The sequence below is a fragment of the Patella vulgata genome, chromosome 7 (assembly GCF_932274485.2).
Source record: "Patella vulgata chromosome 7, xgPatVulg1.2, whole genome shotgun sequence".
NCBI lineage: Eukaryota > Metazoa > Mollusca > Gastropoda > Patellidae > Patella > Patella vulgata.
The window spans coordinates 36,029,260-36,048,206 of record NC_065885.2 but is presented as its reverse complement, the minus strand read 5'-3'; the positions used below and the strand labels follow the sequence as shown (position 1 = coordinate 36,048,206).

At 33.0% G+C, this 18,947-nt stretch overlaps 1 protein-coding gene across 1 annotated transcript in view; it reads left to right on the top strand.

The window, feature by feature from the left end:
- The first annotated feature begins 1,013 nt into the window (after positions 1-1,013).
- The window catches only part of LOC126828528 (lissencephaly-1 homolog), a 44,078-nt gene continuing 26,144 nt past the window's right edge, over positions 1,014-18,947 (top strand). The window contains exons 1-9 of the mRNA XM_050558335.2: positions 1,014-1,145; positions 4,324-4,525; positions 5,173-5,296; positions 6,088-6,185; positions 6,970-7,126; positions 9,700-9,821; positions 10,471-10,557; positions 12,377-12,463; positions 15,264-15,352. Coding sequence (XP_050414292.2) covers positions 1,023-1,145; positions 4,324-4,525; positions 5,173-5,296; positions 6,088-6,185; positions 6,970-7,126; positions 9,700-9,821; positions 10,471-10,557; positions 12,377-12,463; positions 15,264-15,352 — 1,089 coding nt within the window. The 5' untranslated portion in view covers positions 1,014-1,022. The remainder of the gene's footprint in view (positions 1,146-4,323; positions 4,526-5,172; positions 5,297-6,087; positions 6,186-6,969; positions 7,127-9,699; positions 9,822-10,470; positions 10,558-12,376; positions 12,464-15,263; positions 15,353-18,947) is intronic.

The following is an 18,947-nucleotide window of genomic DNA, read 5'->3' as shown; positions in this document are numbered from 1 at the left end:
TGAGAGAAAGAACCTTATTGATATTCAGTGCTGCACAAAATTCTGTACCCCCTTTGATGATACAAGCTATTTGGTGGGAGCATTGGGGTCATGAGAGGACAAACCCTATTGATATTCAGTGTTCTTTGATTTTCCGTTACAGAGTTGCCCCCTTTGCCGAAAACCTTGTGACCACAATTAAGGTTATAGTAATTAATGAATTCTTTTCAAATTTGTTATGCAACATTTTGACTAACTTTACCGGTATTCATCTTTCTTCGATTTCCGATCCATACCATGATACCACTGTCAAGAACCTTATTGTGAACACAATAGAGGCTGTTGTATTTAACATAGGCTATATATTGAAGGAACATATCAAATCTGATATTTGCAGGCTATATATTGAAGGAACATATCAAATCTGATATTTGCAAGAATTATGAATAATTTTGAATTGTTAAAAAGTTCACTTTTTTGTCAGTCTCTAGGAGGTTGGATTGCCGAATGGTTAGCATGTGCGCGCTGCGCTGTATCATACGGTCTGTCATTGAGTCAACTGGCGGGGTTTTGATTCCCCGGTTGTACTTGACAAGGAGTAGGGTCGCCGGTCCAACCTCGTGGGTTTTCTCCGGGTCCTACGGTTTCCTCCCACTGCTAAAGACCCCTACACGCAAGCTAATTATTGAAATAAAATTGGACCATGTGTTAGTCCCGAAATGACATAGTTTGTGTCGAGTGGACGTTAAACCCCATTTCTCTCTCTCTCTCTCTCTCGTCAGTCTGAGAAATTTTATCAATATCACGAAGATTGCTGATGGTGGAGTTTGATATGGCCGGATGGTTCACGTTAAATGCCCGAAAAACGAATTAATATTCTAAAAATTTATTGTAGCGATAGTATAATTTTAAATCAAATATTAGATACGCATCGATTAAAGAGGTTTTCATTTTCAAAGTTAAAAAATCCAAGCAAATGTTTTTCGAAAGTATTAGTCTGTGGAGTTCGATGGCGTCACGAGGCTAAATTTTAATTGACCAAAATGGCTGCGCCCATGATAGATGCCGAAATTGATGAAGAAATAACAAAAATTCGAAAAAAGTTGAAACAAATTGCTAATCTGGAAAGAAAAGACCACATTTTGACACATAAAGAGAAAAACAAGGTTTGTATAAGGTTAAGGGAATTGTAGGTGGAATAAGTGTGATATAAAACTTCTCTGCGTGGAGGCACAACATGCCACATCACATAGACAAAACGTCCAGTGTCAAGACAATTCAATAGTCCGAGCGATCACTGATACTGACTGAAGTCGTCGAGACTCCTAATAAAATTATGACCTCTGCATATTTCGTGTGCTTATTATGTCCACCACAATTCAAGTTTGGTTTAAGAATAAGCTATAAGTCTCGGCTCGGGATTGAGTTTGAGCGTTCACATACGTACTCCGCATTGTTTTATTTTGTTACCCTATTTTACATTCTAGTAAAACATTTTGTTTTAATCATTTGAAGCGGTTATTATTTGATTGAAAGAATGCTATCAGATTAACAATGCACTTCGGAGGTGAGCTTCATGTAGATAACACATCTCATCTCTCAACCCTCCGTGTTTCGAGATGAGAATTGTTCCCATTATCTTCAACGTAGCACCTCCCGGAGTGATTCACTCCCGCTAGTTTTAAACAAAATTGACAATATTTTTCACCAAAACAACGATTGATTATTGTTATTTATAATATTTCTGCCACACCCAACTACAATTAAGCATATAATCCTACCTGAAACGGGCACAAATCGTCGTATTTAAAATCGAGGCGTTAAGCCGTTACTAAGACTGCCATCTTTTTAAACAGCAGACGTTTAACGCTGTCATCATGAAGGTGGGGCTAAATAGAAGGCTTTTATAACAGCCAATCAACACACAAAATGACATCCACATGTTATATCCGCGAATCATTTCAGAAAATAAAATCAAATTACGGTGATAATGTTGAATTAAAACCCGAACAAGAAATTATTTTGGACCTGATAATAAATGGCAAGAAGGATGTTTTTGATTTATTACCGACAGGATTTGGCAAATTATTGAATTATATATTAATTCCATTGATTTTAAATGAAGTAAAAGGGGCGTGTAGTGTCGGCGCATGTCTAAAGCACTCTAACTATGAATGGATTTAAATGGCGGTGTATGTCAGACAAAAACAACGCTTCAACTACATTGCCCTATGTAAGTTAAATTAGTCATAATAGCATAAACTTATCTTATTTTAAAGATGTTACATGCATTAATAAAGAAATTGAGTTTGCCACTTGGAACTAAAGGCATCCAATCGTAGCTAAAAATAAACACATCAGTATATCTCAACGTTTTTAGCTACATTCTCGTAGCTAAGCTTCATGATCCTTGTTAAATTATTTATAACATAAAGAAGATAGGATATTTTTACTAATTTTTAGTCATGAATTTATTTTTACAAGTATCCGTGCAATCAGTGATATTTTCATTGTGAATAAAATTTGATAGACTGGCGATCAATGGTTTCAATATAAATCTCCTATGTAATTGCCTTGAGTTGATAATGTTCATCGCCCAAATCAAACGATCGTAATGATTGCGCTTTGTTTTCATTGCAACATGTGGTTGTCAAACAAAAACTATCTGTCAAAATTAAACCACCCCCACAAAAGCTGCATTGGTTCCCCCAAAACGTGACGAAAGCAGTGTTGTCTTCCACTCCGTCGAAATTACAAGTAAATAGTCAAATTTGTCAAAGAGAGAACTTTTTTATTCGTTGGGATTAGTTGTGCAATGGATTTTATTGAACGGGAGTTGATTTCAAACACACAGGTAAGTTTATAATAACCAAAGTTAAGTAGCTTGTTCATAATCGAAGAAATCTGTTTAAAATTTACGATGTCAGACAGTAAGTTAAGTTAAAGTTAAAGTAGCTTGACGAGCCTCAACAAAAGTCAATACGAAGCAGTCCCAAATTAAGTGACAACAGCAGGGGTCGAAATATCACTTGTCGAATCCAAGTAACATTTTCAAATGACAAGTAAAATAATGTCTATAAAGGCAACAACTAGAATAAAGTCTATAAAAATTCTGGCTAAAAATGTCCCTGTCTAATTTATCCATTCCAATAAAGTTGGAAGAGGGGAATCTTTCATTTTTAAGGAAATTAGATAATATTCAATCGCACACGACATAGCTGTCCGTTTGTCTCCATAGTATTAGTAGCGCGTGGTGGCGAATTTCTCCCCGATTAACAAGACTGAAACTTCTATAGTCATTTTAAATTCGTTCTGGAAAAGGTTTCTTTGCATTAAAATAGTAACACTACTGATTCTGTGAAAGCTGTAATGTCATTGGCTGTTTGTTCTTAATCACGCAATCAGGGTTCAGACTGTCGGTCGCCAAAGTGGTGATTTGCGATAAAAACAATGGAAGTGGTGATTAAAATTTGATTTTGGCGATAATGTTTTTGGGTACATGTAGTTGGCGGTAAAAAATCTTAACATTCTAATTGTGTATATATATATATATGACGTCATAATCATTATTGTGTTATCTTTATCTTTTAACCATTGTATATTTGTCTGAAGAGCATTAGCGAATATACTTACAAATATATACAATTGTAGTTCTTTAGTCCATATTTTATATATATATATATATATATATATATATATATATATATACAGTATATCCTTGATTGACCATTACCTTGAAATTCGAATGTCAATCACAACCACATGGCGAACAGGCGGCATACATCAACTACTAATTACTTACTAACTAGCTGATAATTGATAATCTAGATCGTGTCATTGAGTAATACTGATCATTTGTCTTCGATTAATGATTATACTTTATAGTTGACTGATAATGATATATATATATAAGAAAAAAAATATGTAAAACGATCTAACTCTTAGTTAAACATATAAGTAAAATTCAAGTATTAGAGAAAAAATACTAGAAATTAAAATTTTGGCTAGTACTTTCATCTAAATGTCAAAATCCAATGGAGAAACATGTTTTTTTTTGTAATAATTCTTCTAGTTTAAGTAAAAGTGTAAATAGGTATAGTGCAGATGCAGAAGAGCACAATTTGCATATGACACACGACAAATCAAATCATCTACATCAAAATTTTATACAAGATCAAATTACATATTTGTAAGATTTTCTACAAATTTCATCAAAATGTTTTCATTGGATTTAAAGATATTTAAATTTAACCAAACCATTCCAAATTAGAGCTAAGTAAGTTTGTCGATTGTTTTTTAAATGTGGAGCATGGACTATTAGTTCTGATTTTTTTTTTCATTCAGATAACTAAAAAATCAGCTTTAAGGAAAGAATTACAAGCTTTACTGCCTTATTCAACAAATAGTTGCCGAGAAGATGAACAAAAAACTGTTACTCTCAAGGAGAAATCGAAGAGTAAAAAATCGGGAACCAAAAAAAAACAAAACAAAAAATCTCCTAGTCCCACAAAGAATAACCCGTCACAATCCACTTCCATAATTACTGGTAAGCAATAGTAGATAAATCACGATTTTGGCTACAAATATACATATAATAAAAAATCTCATTTCTTATATTTTGGGTGTTAACCGGCGCCGCTAGTGCTAAGGTTTCACCAGCATGATTTGTAATGAGACTCACAGAAAAGGTTTATGAAGGACACACAAAACCATTTTTACGGAAAATGAACTGGCAGACACAACAGGTAGAAATGTGCTTAGAAATAGAAATTCGATTTCTGGGTGGAAAAAGTGTTTGGTGCAAGACTGGGGACATATTGACCATTTGTTTATGTAAAGCGAGGTGAGTGAGGTGTGACAAAAGATAATTTGACATTCATTTTTAAAACTCATACATTGTTAACACTATTTGACTGGTAATTTGGAGTGAAGTTGTCAAACATTCATATTGTACGACATGTGAATTGGTAATGATAAAAATACAATACTTTTTGAGTTATTCCACTTTAAAAGCATGCAGTGTATACATGCATGTTTTTATTTGGTGGGGGGGTGGGGGCACCCAATATGCACTCATATTACCCTTTTGACCCATTTTCATCCATTTTAGTTTCCAAAGAATGAAGATTTGCTGGCTTGATGCTTTTTAAAAAAAAACTACAAAAATGGTTTAGTTTTAATTTTTCTTTGTAGCGTCTAGCGAACAAAATCCACAAATACACAATAAATATGCATCATTATCACAAGATTTTTCCAATAATGCTCAAGATGAAGAATCAAGTCAAGATGGTGAAGAAGAAGAAGAAGAAGAAGAGAGGTAAACATTAGCTTACCAAGCTTTGCAACAGGAAATTAAAGGCACAACAAGCTAGATTTCCAAAGTCAGATGTATTTACTATTTTAATGTAAAGATTGTTATTATTATGTAATTAGTCACATCTGAGTATTAAAAAACCTTTATGGAGAATGTGCTGGCTTATTTGAAAAGAAAATATAACTCTACATGACCATAACTAATGTTAGAAATGACTTATTTGACTCATTTTTTAATAAAAGTACTTTGATTGTGAATTGTCTTAATCTTAAGTTTCAAAAATTAATTTTTAATCTGTCTTGTTGGGGCTATAAATTCTAAATGTAATTTAAACGCACATACCATGATACATTTAACATCAATTTTGAGTTTCAAATGATCATTTGCAAATTAACCGAATATAAAAACAATGAATGGAGTTGAACTCCTCTTCAATATGATTTCATAATCATTTTGAGAATATTTAATGAGGTGAAATGAAATGAAATGAAATGGGGTTTAACGTCCTACTGTTCTGCTCCTATACTGGGCTAATGAAGACGGATTTAATGAGGTAATTCTTAAGTTTGGGAATTGTCTGTGATATCACTTATGTGGAAGCTGCAATTAAAAAGCTATTTCACACACAAGTTTTGGGTATGATGTTACCAGGAGAACAACTGTATATCCAACCTTGAAGCTGTTTCACTCACTTGTACATGATTATGCTGTCAAATTTTCTAGAATTTTGTATTGTTCCATCTTTGCTTACCCTTGTAGAACATCTTGTACTATTTCTCTTTTCAATTTTCCAGTGAAGAAGGAGAGGATTATGAAGTTCAGATGGCTGATATAATTGTTGAGACCCAAATGGAAAACATGAATACGAAAACTCAACAAATTCAGCAAAAATGTAAGAATATTAAAGAGGTTTTTTTTGTTTTTTTAAAACCAAAACAACACGATTATTCATTTTGGTGTTGGGTGGGGGGGTGGGGATAGCCGAATGGTTAGCATAAGGCCTGTCATTGAGTCAACTGGCATGGTTTCGAATCCCCGGTTGTAGGTGACAAGGAGTAGGGTCGTCTGTCCAACCTCGTGGGTTTTCTCCGTGTCCTCTGGTTTCCTCCCGCTGCTAAAGATCCCTACACGTAAGCGAATTATTGAAATAAAATTAAACCATATGTTAGTCCCGAAATGACCTAGCCTGTGTCGAGTGGACGTTAAACCCCATTTCTCTCTCTCATTTTGGCAGGTGTGGAATCTTATTTTACTTTGCATTAAAATGAAATTTTGTGTTGATATTAGATTTAAAAAAAAAAACCAGAGTAACGAGCAAGTACCTTAGTTTTTGAAATGTTTGATGATAATTTTAGCCAGTTGGACATAAAGCTTATGTTGTTTTATTAATGTGTCAATCAGAAGCGACAGAGAATAACTTTATTCAGTCGAACATGCTCATTTTCAATTTAACTTGATGTGATAGGATGTCCATTTAGTTTGTATGATTCTGTCTCATCATATCCCATGTTTTACTTTTAAGGAATCTTAAAAATAATAATGACTTTATAACTATTAGATAAGCATTAAATTATCAGGGAATTTTTATTGATAGAAAGTCTTATATTCATATAATGTTAAGTTTAATTAGGCTTTAAGATGTATGTCAGTAATCAGCATACTTTTTACTTATATAGCTGCAGAATCCGCACCAAAAGTCAATATTCCACAGCCACCACTGAATCCTTTAAAACCAAAATGGCGGCAGAAGGAATGCATAGTTGACTGGTTAGAAGGTCACAATGATTTGGTGACATCAGTAGATTTTTGTGGTGATATACTAGTAACAGCTAGGTAGCTATAGAATTTTCATGTTGTTTCTGTGGTAGAAACATAGCGTGATGCATTTTACATTGATTAGGCAACACAAATAAAATAACTTGTTTCTCGGGCACCGCCCGCACGCAAAATTGGTTGCGCGTGCAGTCTATTTATTAGTCTTGATGAAAAAAAATAAATATGTAACGCCCGCCCGCACATCGACAAGCACGTCGTAAAAAAAATATCCCGCATGTACCTACATCCGCCATACATGTATATCTATTCAAATGTATTAAAACTGATTCAGATGAACATGCTGTCTTTTTTATCCGAACAATGGCGAAGTTTGGCAGATTTGCCTTTTTTATTGATATCGAAAGAACCTCCATTTTGTATCACGTGATATTAATTACCTCCCCTGATAAACTAGAATTTGATTCGTGTTAAAAGTCATTGGCGACAATATTTCAATCATTCGATCGTAATCGGCTCATTATTGCCGGCTTCAGTCGGTCCTTGTTTGGAAAATCCTATTGATAAAATAATGAACCGTAGAACAGGTTAATTAATTATAGCTAAGAATACGATACGATGACGATAGTCGTCATAATGCATACCTTAGAATCTGGGTCATTATTAGCACATTTACGGTAGTTTCGATAATCCGGAAAATAATAATTGGATTACCGATTTGATGGTTTTACTGACCAGTTGTTAGTTAGATTTAAATAGTCATTCAATATAAATACCGGATAGAACACCGAATATCCTGAGAAACACACCGAATATCCCAAGAAACAGTATTTCCGGCAATCTCCAATACCGATGACACGGTGTGACATGCATTGGTTGGAATTCGGTAAATAATTATAAATAAACCGGCGATACTAGATTTAGTTTTAAATACTGTTTACCATGATTATTATTTTTGATACACCTGGTGAAAGAGGCTTAGTTTTTAAAAATATTGTTGTCTTTATGGAGGGCTATTACATAGTCGTATGGAATTTTATTTTAAACCAATTTCAATTATGTGAATTAAATATGGAAAATTATTTTCCTTTCAGTCAGTGTTCAGTCTCAGTGTTTTAGTAGACTTGATTTTGGGTTTATGTTTTAAGTATGTACAATAAAGTTGAATATAACGGAAAGCAAAAACGTAAACAAGTAATGACTTTCTCATTTAAAAAAAAAAAAAAAGAAAGACCGCCCTCCCGCCCCAACAATTTTCAGCAATAGCCAAATTTTATTTTGCACCATCAATGAGTAAAAAAAAAAAAGAAACCGCCCTCCCTCCCTACAGTTTCAGCTGTCAGTTGCCCGAGAAACAAGACATTTATTTTGTGTGGCCTTATGTATTCCAGCCTTTTGTTATACTCAAGTCCAACATGGATATGTGGTTGTATAGTGTCATTGTATCGTCACTCTTCCACAATTTCTTGTGAACAATCTACAGACTACATTTATTATCCGATCATTTTGAAATTTCATTATGTTAACTTGTTTACATTGGTGAGATGAAGAACCCTATCAAATTTCAACAGTTTCTGTTAATTTATAAAATATTCTAGAGTTATGGCCCTTGTTTCATTTTGTAGGACCTTATGCATGCTATTATGACAAAAGTTATATGCATTATTTAAATTAGTAAAATGAAGAAGCCTGTTAAATTTTAACAAATATCTATTAACGTCTTTAGTGTTATGGCCCTTGATTCTCTTTGTAGACCTTTGTGAAAGTTCAAACGACAACAAATAGCATCTGATCTGTATGAAATGTATATGCATTATTTAAATTATTAAAACAAGAAAGTAAATATTGAATTTGCGTTAAGTCATGACCCTTGTTTCAGTTTGTAGAGCATGGTGAACCATCAGACAACAAAAGTTATCATCCAATCTGTATGAAATTATATAAAACACAAATTTATATGGAAAACAATCACTGGGTTTATTTCACACTACGTTTCTACAAGTTCCTCTTGTTGTATATAATTTGATTTCTTGCTATTATACTGTCATTACTTACTTGAGAACGACAAGAGGAACTTGTTGAAACGTAGTGTGAAATAAACCCAGTGATTGTTTTCCATATAAATTTGTGTTTTATATCATATGTTCAGTTACTAAATGCCGTATAAGGATTTCTGTATGAAATTGATATCAGTTTCTTTTGTAAATTCTCCCATTATCTACAAAAGAATAAATATGTATGTGACAACCCTTGTCAACTGCCCGGATAAGAAAGAGTGATAAATTCTTAACTAGAATTTGAAAATCAGGGAATGCTATTTAAGTAAATGACTGTGGTTGATATGTCTCTAGAATCACTTCTATTCTCCCAGCTCTTGTAGTTAAGCCAAAGGTAGATTGATGAATAACTAGAAATATTATAAATACAGGTTATGGAGTGTAATATTAGGAAAGATGACATCTTTGACAAATTTTAACTTGTCTTTGCTGACATGTGCAAGAATACAACAAGAGAATCATTGTAGTAATGTATCTCCGATTTAAAAATACGGTAATTGTTTTCCATAGAACTATAAAAATTGCTTGGCTTATTTCTTAGATTTGTGTTTTTATTTTCAACACCAATCTTTATAGCCGAGATACTACAGTGAAGGCATGGGATATTAAGTTTAGATCATTGATCAGAAGTTATGGAGGCCATACAGAAAGTGTTACATGTATTGTTGCTTTATCTAAATCATCTGCTGAAGAATTACGTAAGATTTTAATAAATCATCACTTATAATAACAATAATAGTTACCCAATGTGCTTAAGTTGTATCATTCAATCAGAAAATATCACCATTTGCCCATTCAGTGTACTTACATGTATAGATGACCTAACAATTTGCACCTGCCCTTGCCCTAGTGGGAAAAGTCAAAACCATCTAAATTTCCTATTTTAGAAAGCCTTCCCCTGTCTTGGGCCTGGGCACATATATTTAAACAAATCTGATTAATGTTTCACCCTAACAACCCAGTAATCATTGACGTGTTCGAAGAAGAAGTCTTTAATGACAAAAGTTTCTCATTATTCAATCATATATCTACCTACTTTTTGTGAAATCCCTCAAGATGTTTAGGATTAGAAGATAGGTAATCTAAAGCTAGATGACGAACATAACATAAATTCTTTAGCTGGATGTCAAATTGACCAGGACTGTACACTAGATAATCTCTTGATGATCAAATGTAAGTGGATACAAACTTTAATTCCACAAGCAATGTTTAATAAATAACTTTTAATTAAAAAGCTGTAATACTTACATAAAAGTTTCTAAAATTAAATCTCATCCATCTCAAGATATTTCTCTTCAGCAGAAATTAAAGCATTGTTATATATTTATTGATATTATGTTTTTACAGAAAAGTTGTTAGAATTAACAAGTAATGATAATATAATTATCACTGGTTCCACTGATTGTTCTTTTAAAATATGGTCTTTAGAGACAGGTAAGTACGTAAATGTCACTGATATTCATTTGGGAGATTTTGAATCCCTTGAAAACTACAATAATGTGAAAGTTGAATCTCTAAAAGTAATATCAGTCCATAATTGGTTCAATTTCATTCAATAATTACAAAGATATGATGAATTGCAAATTTGTCAATATTCAGTAAAGACAGTGACACCTACAATCTTCACTGAAATCTGGTGATGTGTCTTTTATTCATCAGATTAAATCAGGAAGATTATCTACCATTGATATATTGGTTTTTTTTAGATGAAATATTAAATAATCAATTTGAGTACTTTTAATACGGGCGTATATTGTTGTCACAACCGGCTCTAGAGGTTAAACTTGATATCTGATTGACTTTAAATTTATAAGCAGTGCTTAGGGTCATAAGAAGAAGTTTCCTATTGATATTCAATGATTTCCGATAATTACTGCCACAGTTATTGCCCTTGATCACTCTAAAAACGTTTTGTGGACGATCTGGAGGCTAAAGTTAAAATCCAATTGACTTTAAATTTATACACAGTGTTAAAGGTCATGAGACAAAGAAGCTTATTGATTTTCACCGATTTCCAATAATTACTGCCAGAGTTATAGCCCTTGAAAACTTTGAAATATCTTGTGGACGCTCTAGACTCTAAAGTTAATATTCAATTGACTTTAAATTTATACACAGTGTTTAAGGTCATAAGATGAAGAAACCTATTGGTTTTCAACAATTTCTGATAATTACTGCCTGCCAGAGTTATGGCCCTTGATCACTGGAATATCTTGTGGACTCTCTAAAGTTAATATTCGTTGGACTTTAGATTTATACACAGTGGTTAAGGTCATGTGATGAAGAATCCTATTGATTTTCAACTATTTCTGGTAATTCCTGCCAGAGTTATGGCCCTTGACCTTTTTGAAAAATCTTGTAGAAACTCTAGAGTCTAAAGTTAATATCCAATTGACTTCAAATTTATACACAGTGTTTAAGGTCATTTTCCACTATTTCTGGTAATTACTGCCAGAGTTATGGCCCTTGACCTTTTTGAAAAATCTTGTAGAAGTTCTTAGAGTCTAAAGTTAATATCTGATTGGCTTTAAATTTGTACACAGTGGTTAATTAAGGTCATAAGACAAAGAAGACTATTGATTTTCAACGATTTCCAATTTGATCACTCTAGAAAAATCTTGTGGACACTTTAGAGACTAAAGTTACATATAATATCCGATTGACACAGTGTTTTAAAAGGTTATGAGACAAAGACTCCTATTGATTTTCAATGATTTCCAGAATGTTTAACGATTTCCGATAATTAATGCCATAGTTATGCCCTTGATCACTTTGAAAAATCTTGTGTATGCTTTAGAGGCTAAAATTAATATCCGATTGACTTTATGTTTAATACAGCGTTTACGGTCATGAGACAAAGAAGCCTATCAATTCAAATGATTATGGAAATTGATATTAAATGTTCTGTATTCTAAATGTTAGAATAGGGCAGAGCTAGAAGCCAAGTGGGTTGTTACTCAATCAGATTTTGTTGTAAAGGATTTCATTTCTGCCAAAAGACAATAACATACGACAACCCCTGTTGATTTCCCGGACGACTTAGTTGCTGTGGGTGTATGTTTCGTTACCTGGCAACCTATCTTTACTGTAAATTAAGATGTGAAGAATTAGAGATTGTCAGAAAAATGGAAGATATCAATATAGTTTATTGTCTGTTTGATTCTTAATGCATAGAACAACAAACATGTGTTAGCCATGTGAATTCCTTGAATGAGAAGTTGTATCTCAAGTGTTAATATTTGATGTATTACAGGTGAAATAATAAAATCTGTATATACATATAATCCTATTACATCTCTAGTATACAGTAATGATAAACACTTTCTCATCACAGCATCAGGTATGTAATATAGTTTACTCATCTTAAAGGTGCTAAACCTATTTGATTTAGGTCAAAATAAAGTACTGGATTGAGTTAAGTTGATCAGATGTGTTGATTCTAACAGTGATTAAACAAACTCAAAATGATTCAAGTCTTGTTTCAAAAACATGAGATGGAAGTTGTTTTGTTTACTATTTTTACTTTCATTTTTGACTAACTTCTTATTCAGCACCAACTCTGTTATATATATCTTTAAAGAAAGAAGTAGTGTTTTGTCACAAAAAAAATTCAGCGCGTACATGTAAGATGTAGTCAAATCCACAATTTTATTTTTCAAACCCAAATCAAAGAGTGCCGCTTTAATGTTAGATATATAAATGTTCATCTTTACCTTTTTTGTAATCATTATTTTAGTGCTGTAGTATATAAGTCAGAATATGTATTAAAAGTCAAATTGAAAATGATATGTTATATATTACCGGGGCTTAATATAATACATGTATTTAAAAGTACTCTCATTGTTCACTTTTATGAAACCGGGAAGAAATTTTATAAAAATGTTCACACAAATATCTGAAGTGATAATTTTAGCTTGTGATTTTATATGTCGACATTTAATGTGGATGTACATGTATATATTGTTGTGACTTACATCTGTCGGTTCGTCCAACTGTTTTGGGTGGATGTGCTACATAATACAGTTGTCAGATTCAGGGGTCAAAATTGCGAAATTGGAACGAAAGCATTTTTTTCAAAAAATGCCACAGTAATTCCTTCATCATTACACAGTTTTAATTTACTTTAGTCACTACGTCATTTTTTTAAACGGGGAAACTTTGATTGATAAAGATTATAAATAATAAATAAATTATAATTATAATGTCTATTCAGACATATCACCATTATTACAGAATTTGTCCAGAATTAGGTCACCACAAACACCCTTAAATTGTTTACGGCTTTATGTACACCGCAGTCCATATGAATATCCTAATATGAATCTGTTTTATTTCTTCGAAATCAGAAGGCCTAAAAATTCTTGCAAGCCTATGAATCTGCTTTTGCTCAGCGACACGAAGATTCGTGTAATTCTATAATTTGTATACACGTGAATTACACCAAATATAAGTGTTGTGTTACCAAACTTGCATTTTAAATGAATACATCGCCATTGAGGTGTTGAATTCTGGTTCTAAAATATCCGTAATACCGTAAATTGATTATCAAAAAACGACTTCACACCTGTGCATGACATTATATTACATGTACCTCGTGCGGCAGACATGTAACGCCCCCTGGAATTCCTTTCTCACACCCCGTCTATATTTACACTAAAAATTATATTATATGCAATATTTCCCGACCTGATTATTTGATTTGGTCATATTTTCCAGTAAATTATTCATAGCCTTTATTTCTGCGATATTTACTGGACTTTAATCCGATCTGCTGCTCAATGCTCATTCATGATTAAATCAAAAAATGGATAATCAAGACTATGTTTTTTATCGTACCGAGTTTAGTAATGATGATCGAGTCTAGGCTTAAAATTCAATCGCTAAATTCTGGGTTCAGAGTGGATGAATTTGACTGAAATTTTCTGCATATTCCCTTTTCATTATCTAGTTTTTAACTATTATAGTGAGAACTGCCAGCTCTTTATCTAATCTCCCATAATGTATCTTTAAGGTATATGGAAGAATACTATCTATCAAATTTGTAACTTTTTCATCCGAATTTTTGCACTTGATTTGCAAATTAAATATCTCTGGTTAAATTTTGAACTTTAAAACTTATGGAGAACAAATTAATTTCAATGGACCTTTTTATATCTCAGTGATATTATGCATTTGGACCTTGTGAGGAAGCCTTTCAAACTTCAGAATTTTTCCTTCACAAAACATATATAATAACTCTACCTAACCCCATTTCTGTAGATTGTCGACTTGCATTTTTATTACTTCAGATTCATGGCAATATAATTTTTAAAACTGAGATCGTAAATTTCAAACACATTTGAAGAGTTATCTTCGCTTTCACATTTTGACTGTTAACTCTTAACTGACCCAAGGCGACTTTTGTCGACACCTATTCGGCAACGTTCACCTAATGACGGATTACCATCCTTATTGAATGACAGTGATTCAGATTTTATCTGTAGTGTAGATTTTTTACAGTTTTGCGTTAGGCCTAGAACGTGATAGAAGTAGGCTTAGTTAATCAACAAATTTCTATTACGGTACTTAAATAAGCTTAAATTAAAAGAGATTCATGATGAATAATTTTTAGTTCACAACAGCCGAACAAAAAAAAAAAAAATAGAAATAACCATTATATACATGGATTTTGCATGAAATGTCTAAATTAATTTTTTGTATAAATTTATATTTATGAAAATGGCATTAAATTTAGATTATTTCATCCATTTACATTAAGGGTCTATCTACAGTTGTTTATTAATGATATGACTTTAAAATGCATATCTATATTTTAATACTATTGACCATTATGACGTGGGTTTTTATGACGTTATGACGTCAAACCTCTGGGTCGTTTAAGAGTTAATAGTTTGAACATAATACAGAAAAAACTTTGGAGTGGATTTTTTTTTTTTTAAAGTTATTTTGGAAGCTTTTTTGCAAAGTTTGTTTCCATTCATATATTTGCTTATAAAGTGTTCATGTAAGATTTTTTTGTAAATTTTGATCTATGGGATTTGTTGCCAACGATTTTAGGTTCAGCATAGAGGTATTTGCTACTGGTCGGTGTATAGAGGCCTGACAAGCCATTTCTATATTTGTTTATTGTTGTTATTTAGGTGGTGGTAAATTAGAGTTATGGGACTTGGTTACATCAACAAATATTCATTCTATAAGAAACCATGAAGATGCAATAACCTGTTTAACTGTAAGTAATAAATATTAGCTTATACTGTTGATCCATATCTTTCACATATTCCTGAACCAACGATCGCGAGTTTTACAACATCTAACCGTTGCTTCAGTACTGGGCAATTCTCTAAATTTTGCGCTCGTTGTGTTTACACATGATCAATTAGCATTGTCCAATCAGAGGTCTTCGCACATAACACACTGTAAACAAATATGGCGGCCTCCATAGAAACTCTTTGTTGATCAGGTATGATTTCCAGCAACCTTGACACTGATCGAACCTTGAACTTTGCAACTTAATTGTCACATGTAGACATTTTAGCTATAAGCGCGAGACTTGATAATCGTAACGATATTTTTAACGAAGGAATCTGATAGGATCACAAGCTGGGCTTGTACTCAATCAAAAATAGTGCCAGAATATGCGGGATATAGCGTGAAGGGCTTGATAAGATGTACGTAGTTAAGGCGAGATTAAGCCTTCTATTGAAAATGTATCTTTCACTTTCATTGCTGTCTGAATTGTTCACCTCTCAAAGCATCTGTATACAGTTCATCCTTTTGTGGGGCTTAAAGTCTGCTCCCACTGAGGGTGATGTCGCAAACAATCAGTGTACAGTGGATTTGTAGCCTACCATTTGTATATTCTCACATTGAAATGTTGACCTTTCCATTGGCTAACGTTATTAATTGATCGAATGAAATTGGTAAACAGTGTTCATGTTCATGGGACGAGGAATCATATTTTGTTTCAATAACCTCCAATAACTCAAACAGCTATTACCGGTACATGTTTTGTATAATAAAGGTTAGCCCTAGTCTACTGGTATTAACACTGTGAAAAACTGAAAAGGGAAGAACAGCTGTTAGCAAATTGAATTGCTTTATTATTGAAGAAAAACATAGTTGTCTCCCTTTGATCAAGTCTGCAATATATTAAAGGGACTATCTCGAGTCTCAAAAATAAAAGTCTGAGTACGTATGAAATTTAAGCGCCAAAATATAGCGGAATGGTGTATTTACTTTGTCTGAAAATTTCAACGGGCATGAACGTCAAAAGTGCTTATCCGGACACGTAACCCTTTTAACATTTCGGGTACATTTTTTCTTTGGTTGACCTGATAATCGATTCCCGTTCCTTGAGAGGTCTATACAATGAATGACCCATGTGCTGTGATAACAAAGGTACATTTCACCTACACATTATTTTTACAAAATTAAAGTCTGGTTTAGCCAGACACTGTGTAATACAGCTTTGGAAACTGGTCTCCATTTCCAGATGAAGACTGGTGGGTTCAAGTTGTTTGAAATCGTATTACAAATATTGAGTTAGTTGCTTGGCCCTTAGGTAGAGGAAATTAAGGGATTTTAACACAAAATTAAGCAGTTTTATTTGCCAAAATATTATCGGGATTGTCACTTTAAAGGTGGAAAATTGAGATGGGGCTTAACATCCTACTTTTTTTGCACCAGACAGGCAACAAGTACATCAGTTGACTTAGTTTTCTATACCATCTGAATGACTAGACACTTTTCCTGGAAAAGCCTTCCTTTCCATGCCACTGACAAGGGGAAACCGGGCTGGAAACCCCCAAGGAATTAATAAATTGAAAGGTGATTAAATAAAATAAGTTCTTCTCACTATGAAACCTACATATTAGTCTCGAAATGTCTATAATGTCATTGCCATGTTAATGTGGGAAGAAAATTTAATGTTTATTGTCAAGTACTTGGAATTACATCTGGTTCGAATGAACCAAGAATAAAGCAATACCCTGTTGAGAAAATTAATGAAATTAGTCCTACAGTTAGCTAATAATTAGTTAATATTATGGTGTACATTGATGTACTATCTCTTGATACATGATTGCCATGTAGTTAACAATCATTTATCTTATCCACACCTTCATCTTTATCAATGAATGATAGTCAAATAAATCCTAAAATACTCCAGATCGATGTATGCCCTATATAATTCTTTACAGATTAATGGAACATAATGTTGTGTTGTTTGTATATTTCTGTACAAATCTTCTTGTTATACTACATTTCTAACGGATCTTAACATTTCTTAAAATTTAAATGTAGTCAACTTGTTGAGTAGTCTCTAGAAATATGTATTTATACAAAGTTGTTCCACCATAATATTAGATTATTTGAAAGCATGAGAGGAAATTTCCCACATGGGCTAACAACACAACACCATGAATTTTGCTTCATACCCTTTTGAACATAATATGTCTAACACACCAACACAGTTTAAAATCTGATAAAGTTTGTTATTATCTGGGGGGTTGGATGGCCGAATGGTTAGCACGTGCACGCTGTATCATAAGGCCTGTCATTGAGTTAACTGGCGTGGTTTCGAATCCCCGGTTGTACGTGACAAGGAGTAGGGTCGCCTGTCCAACCTCCTGGGTTTTCTCCGGGTCCTCCGGTTTCCTCCCACTCCTAAAGACCCCTACGCGCAAGCAAATTATTGAAATAAAATTAAACCATTTGTTAGTCCCGAAATGACCTGGTTTGTGTTGAGTAGACGTTAAACCCCATTTCTCTCTCTCTCTTGTTATCTCCTCGTTGTTCTGTATTGTTCTATATACCATTATTATTAGTCTCCTAATTAAACAGTGACCGACGTGGTTTCCCCATGTCAGTGGTGCAGGACAGAGGGCCTGACAAGAACAGCTGTCTATTTGTTCAGATGCGACAATAAAACGAGGTTCCATGTTCACATAGGCTTGCATGTTAAAGATCCCTTGGCAATTGGAATTCAGTATAAGAGTAGGCCATAGTACCGCTGCCCGATAAAATATCCCTCATAGTACACTGTATAGCATATGCCCGTCTTCATTATCCCAGTCAGAGCAGAATAGTAGGACGTTAAACCCCATTTCATTTATAACAGGTTTTCTGTCTGCCTGTCTGTCATTTTTGTTTTGGGGAAATGGCCTTTTGTTTACTAAAAATAAATGAAAATTCTGTATTCCCAAATTATTTGAGGTTAGATATTTGACTGAAAATTCAGTTTTACAGAATTTATTTCATCTATACAGAATTAGATTATATATTCACTGAAATGTATTCGCATCATCAACTTCTTATATTATTGTAAAATATGTAGGGGACAGCAAGGACATGTATTGCTTCAGCGATACTTTCAGAATGCTTGTGACCTGTTTTCATTTACATCCCTTAAACTTAAAGAACACAAGAAAACTGTTATCAGTTTTTGAATAGGTCAATCATCTGGGTGAAAATACTAGTTTATATATTTTTTTTGATCGGGTGTATTGCAATTATATATAATCAGCTTTGTTCATTTAATTGTCCGTTGAACTATGAGTTTTGATAATTTGATTGTTTCATTATCAGTTTTGTTAATTTCATTGTTTCATTATCAGTTTTGTTGATTTAATTGTTTCATTATCAGTTTTGTTAATTTAATTGTTTCATTATCAGTTTTGTTAATTTAATTGTTTCATTATCAGTTTTGTTAATTTAATTGTTTCATTATCGGTTTTGTTAATTTTTTTGTTTCATTATCAGTTTTGTTATTTTAATTGCTGGTTTAATTATCAGTTATTGATGGCACTATAATTAAATATAATGGC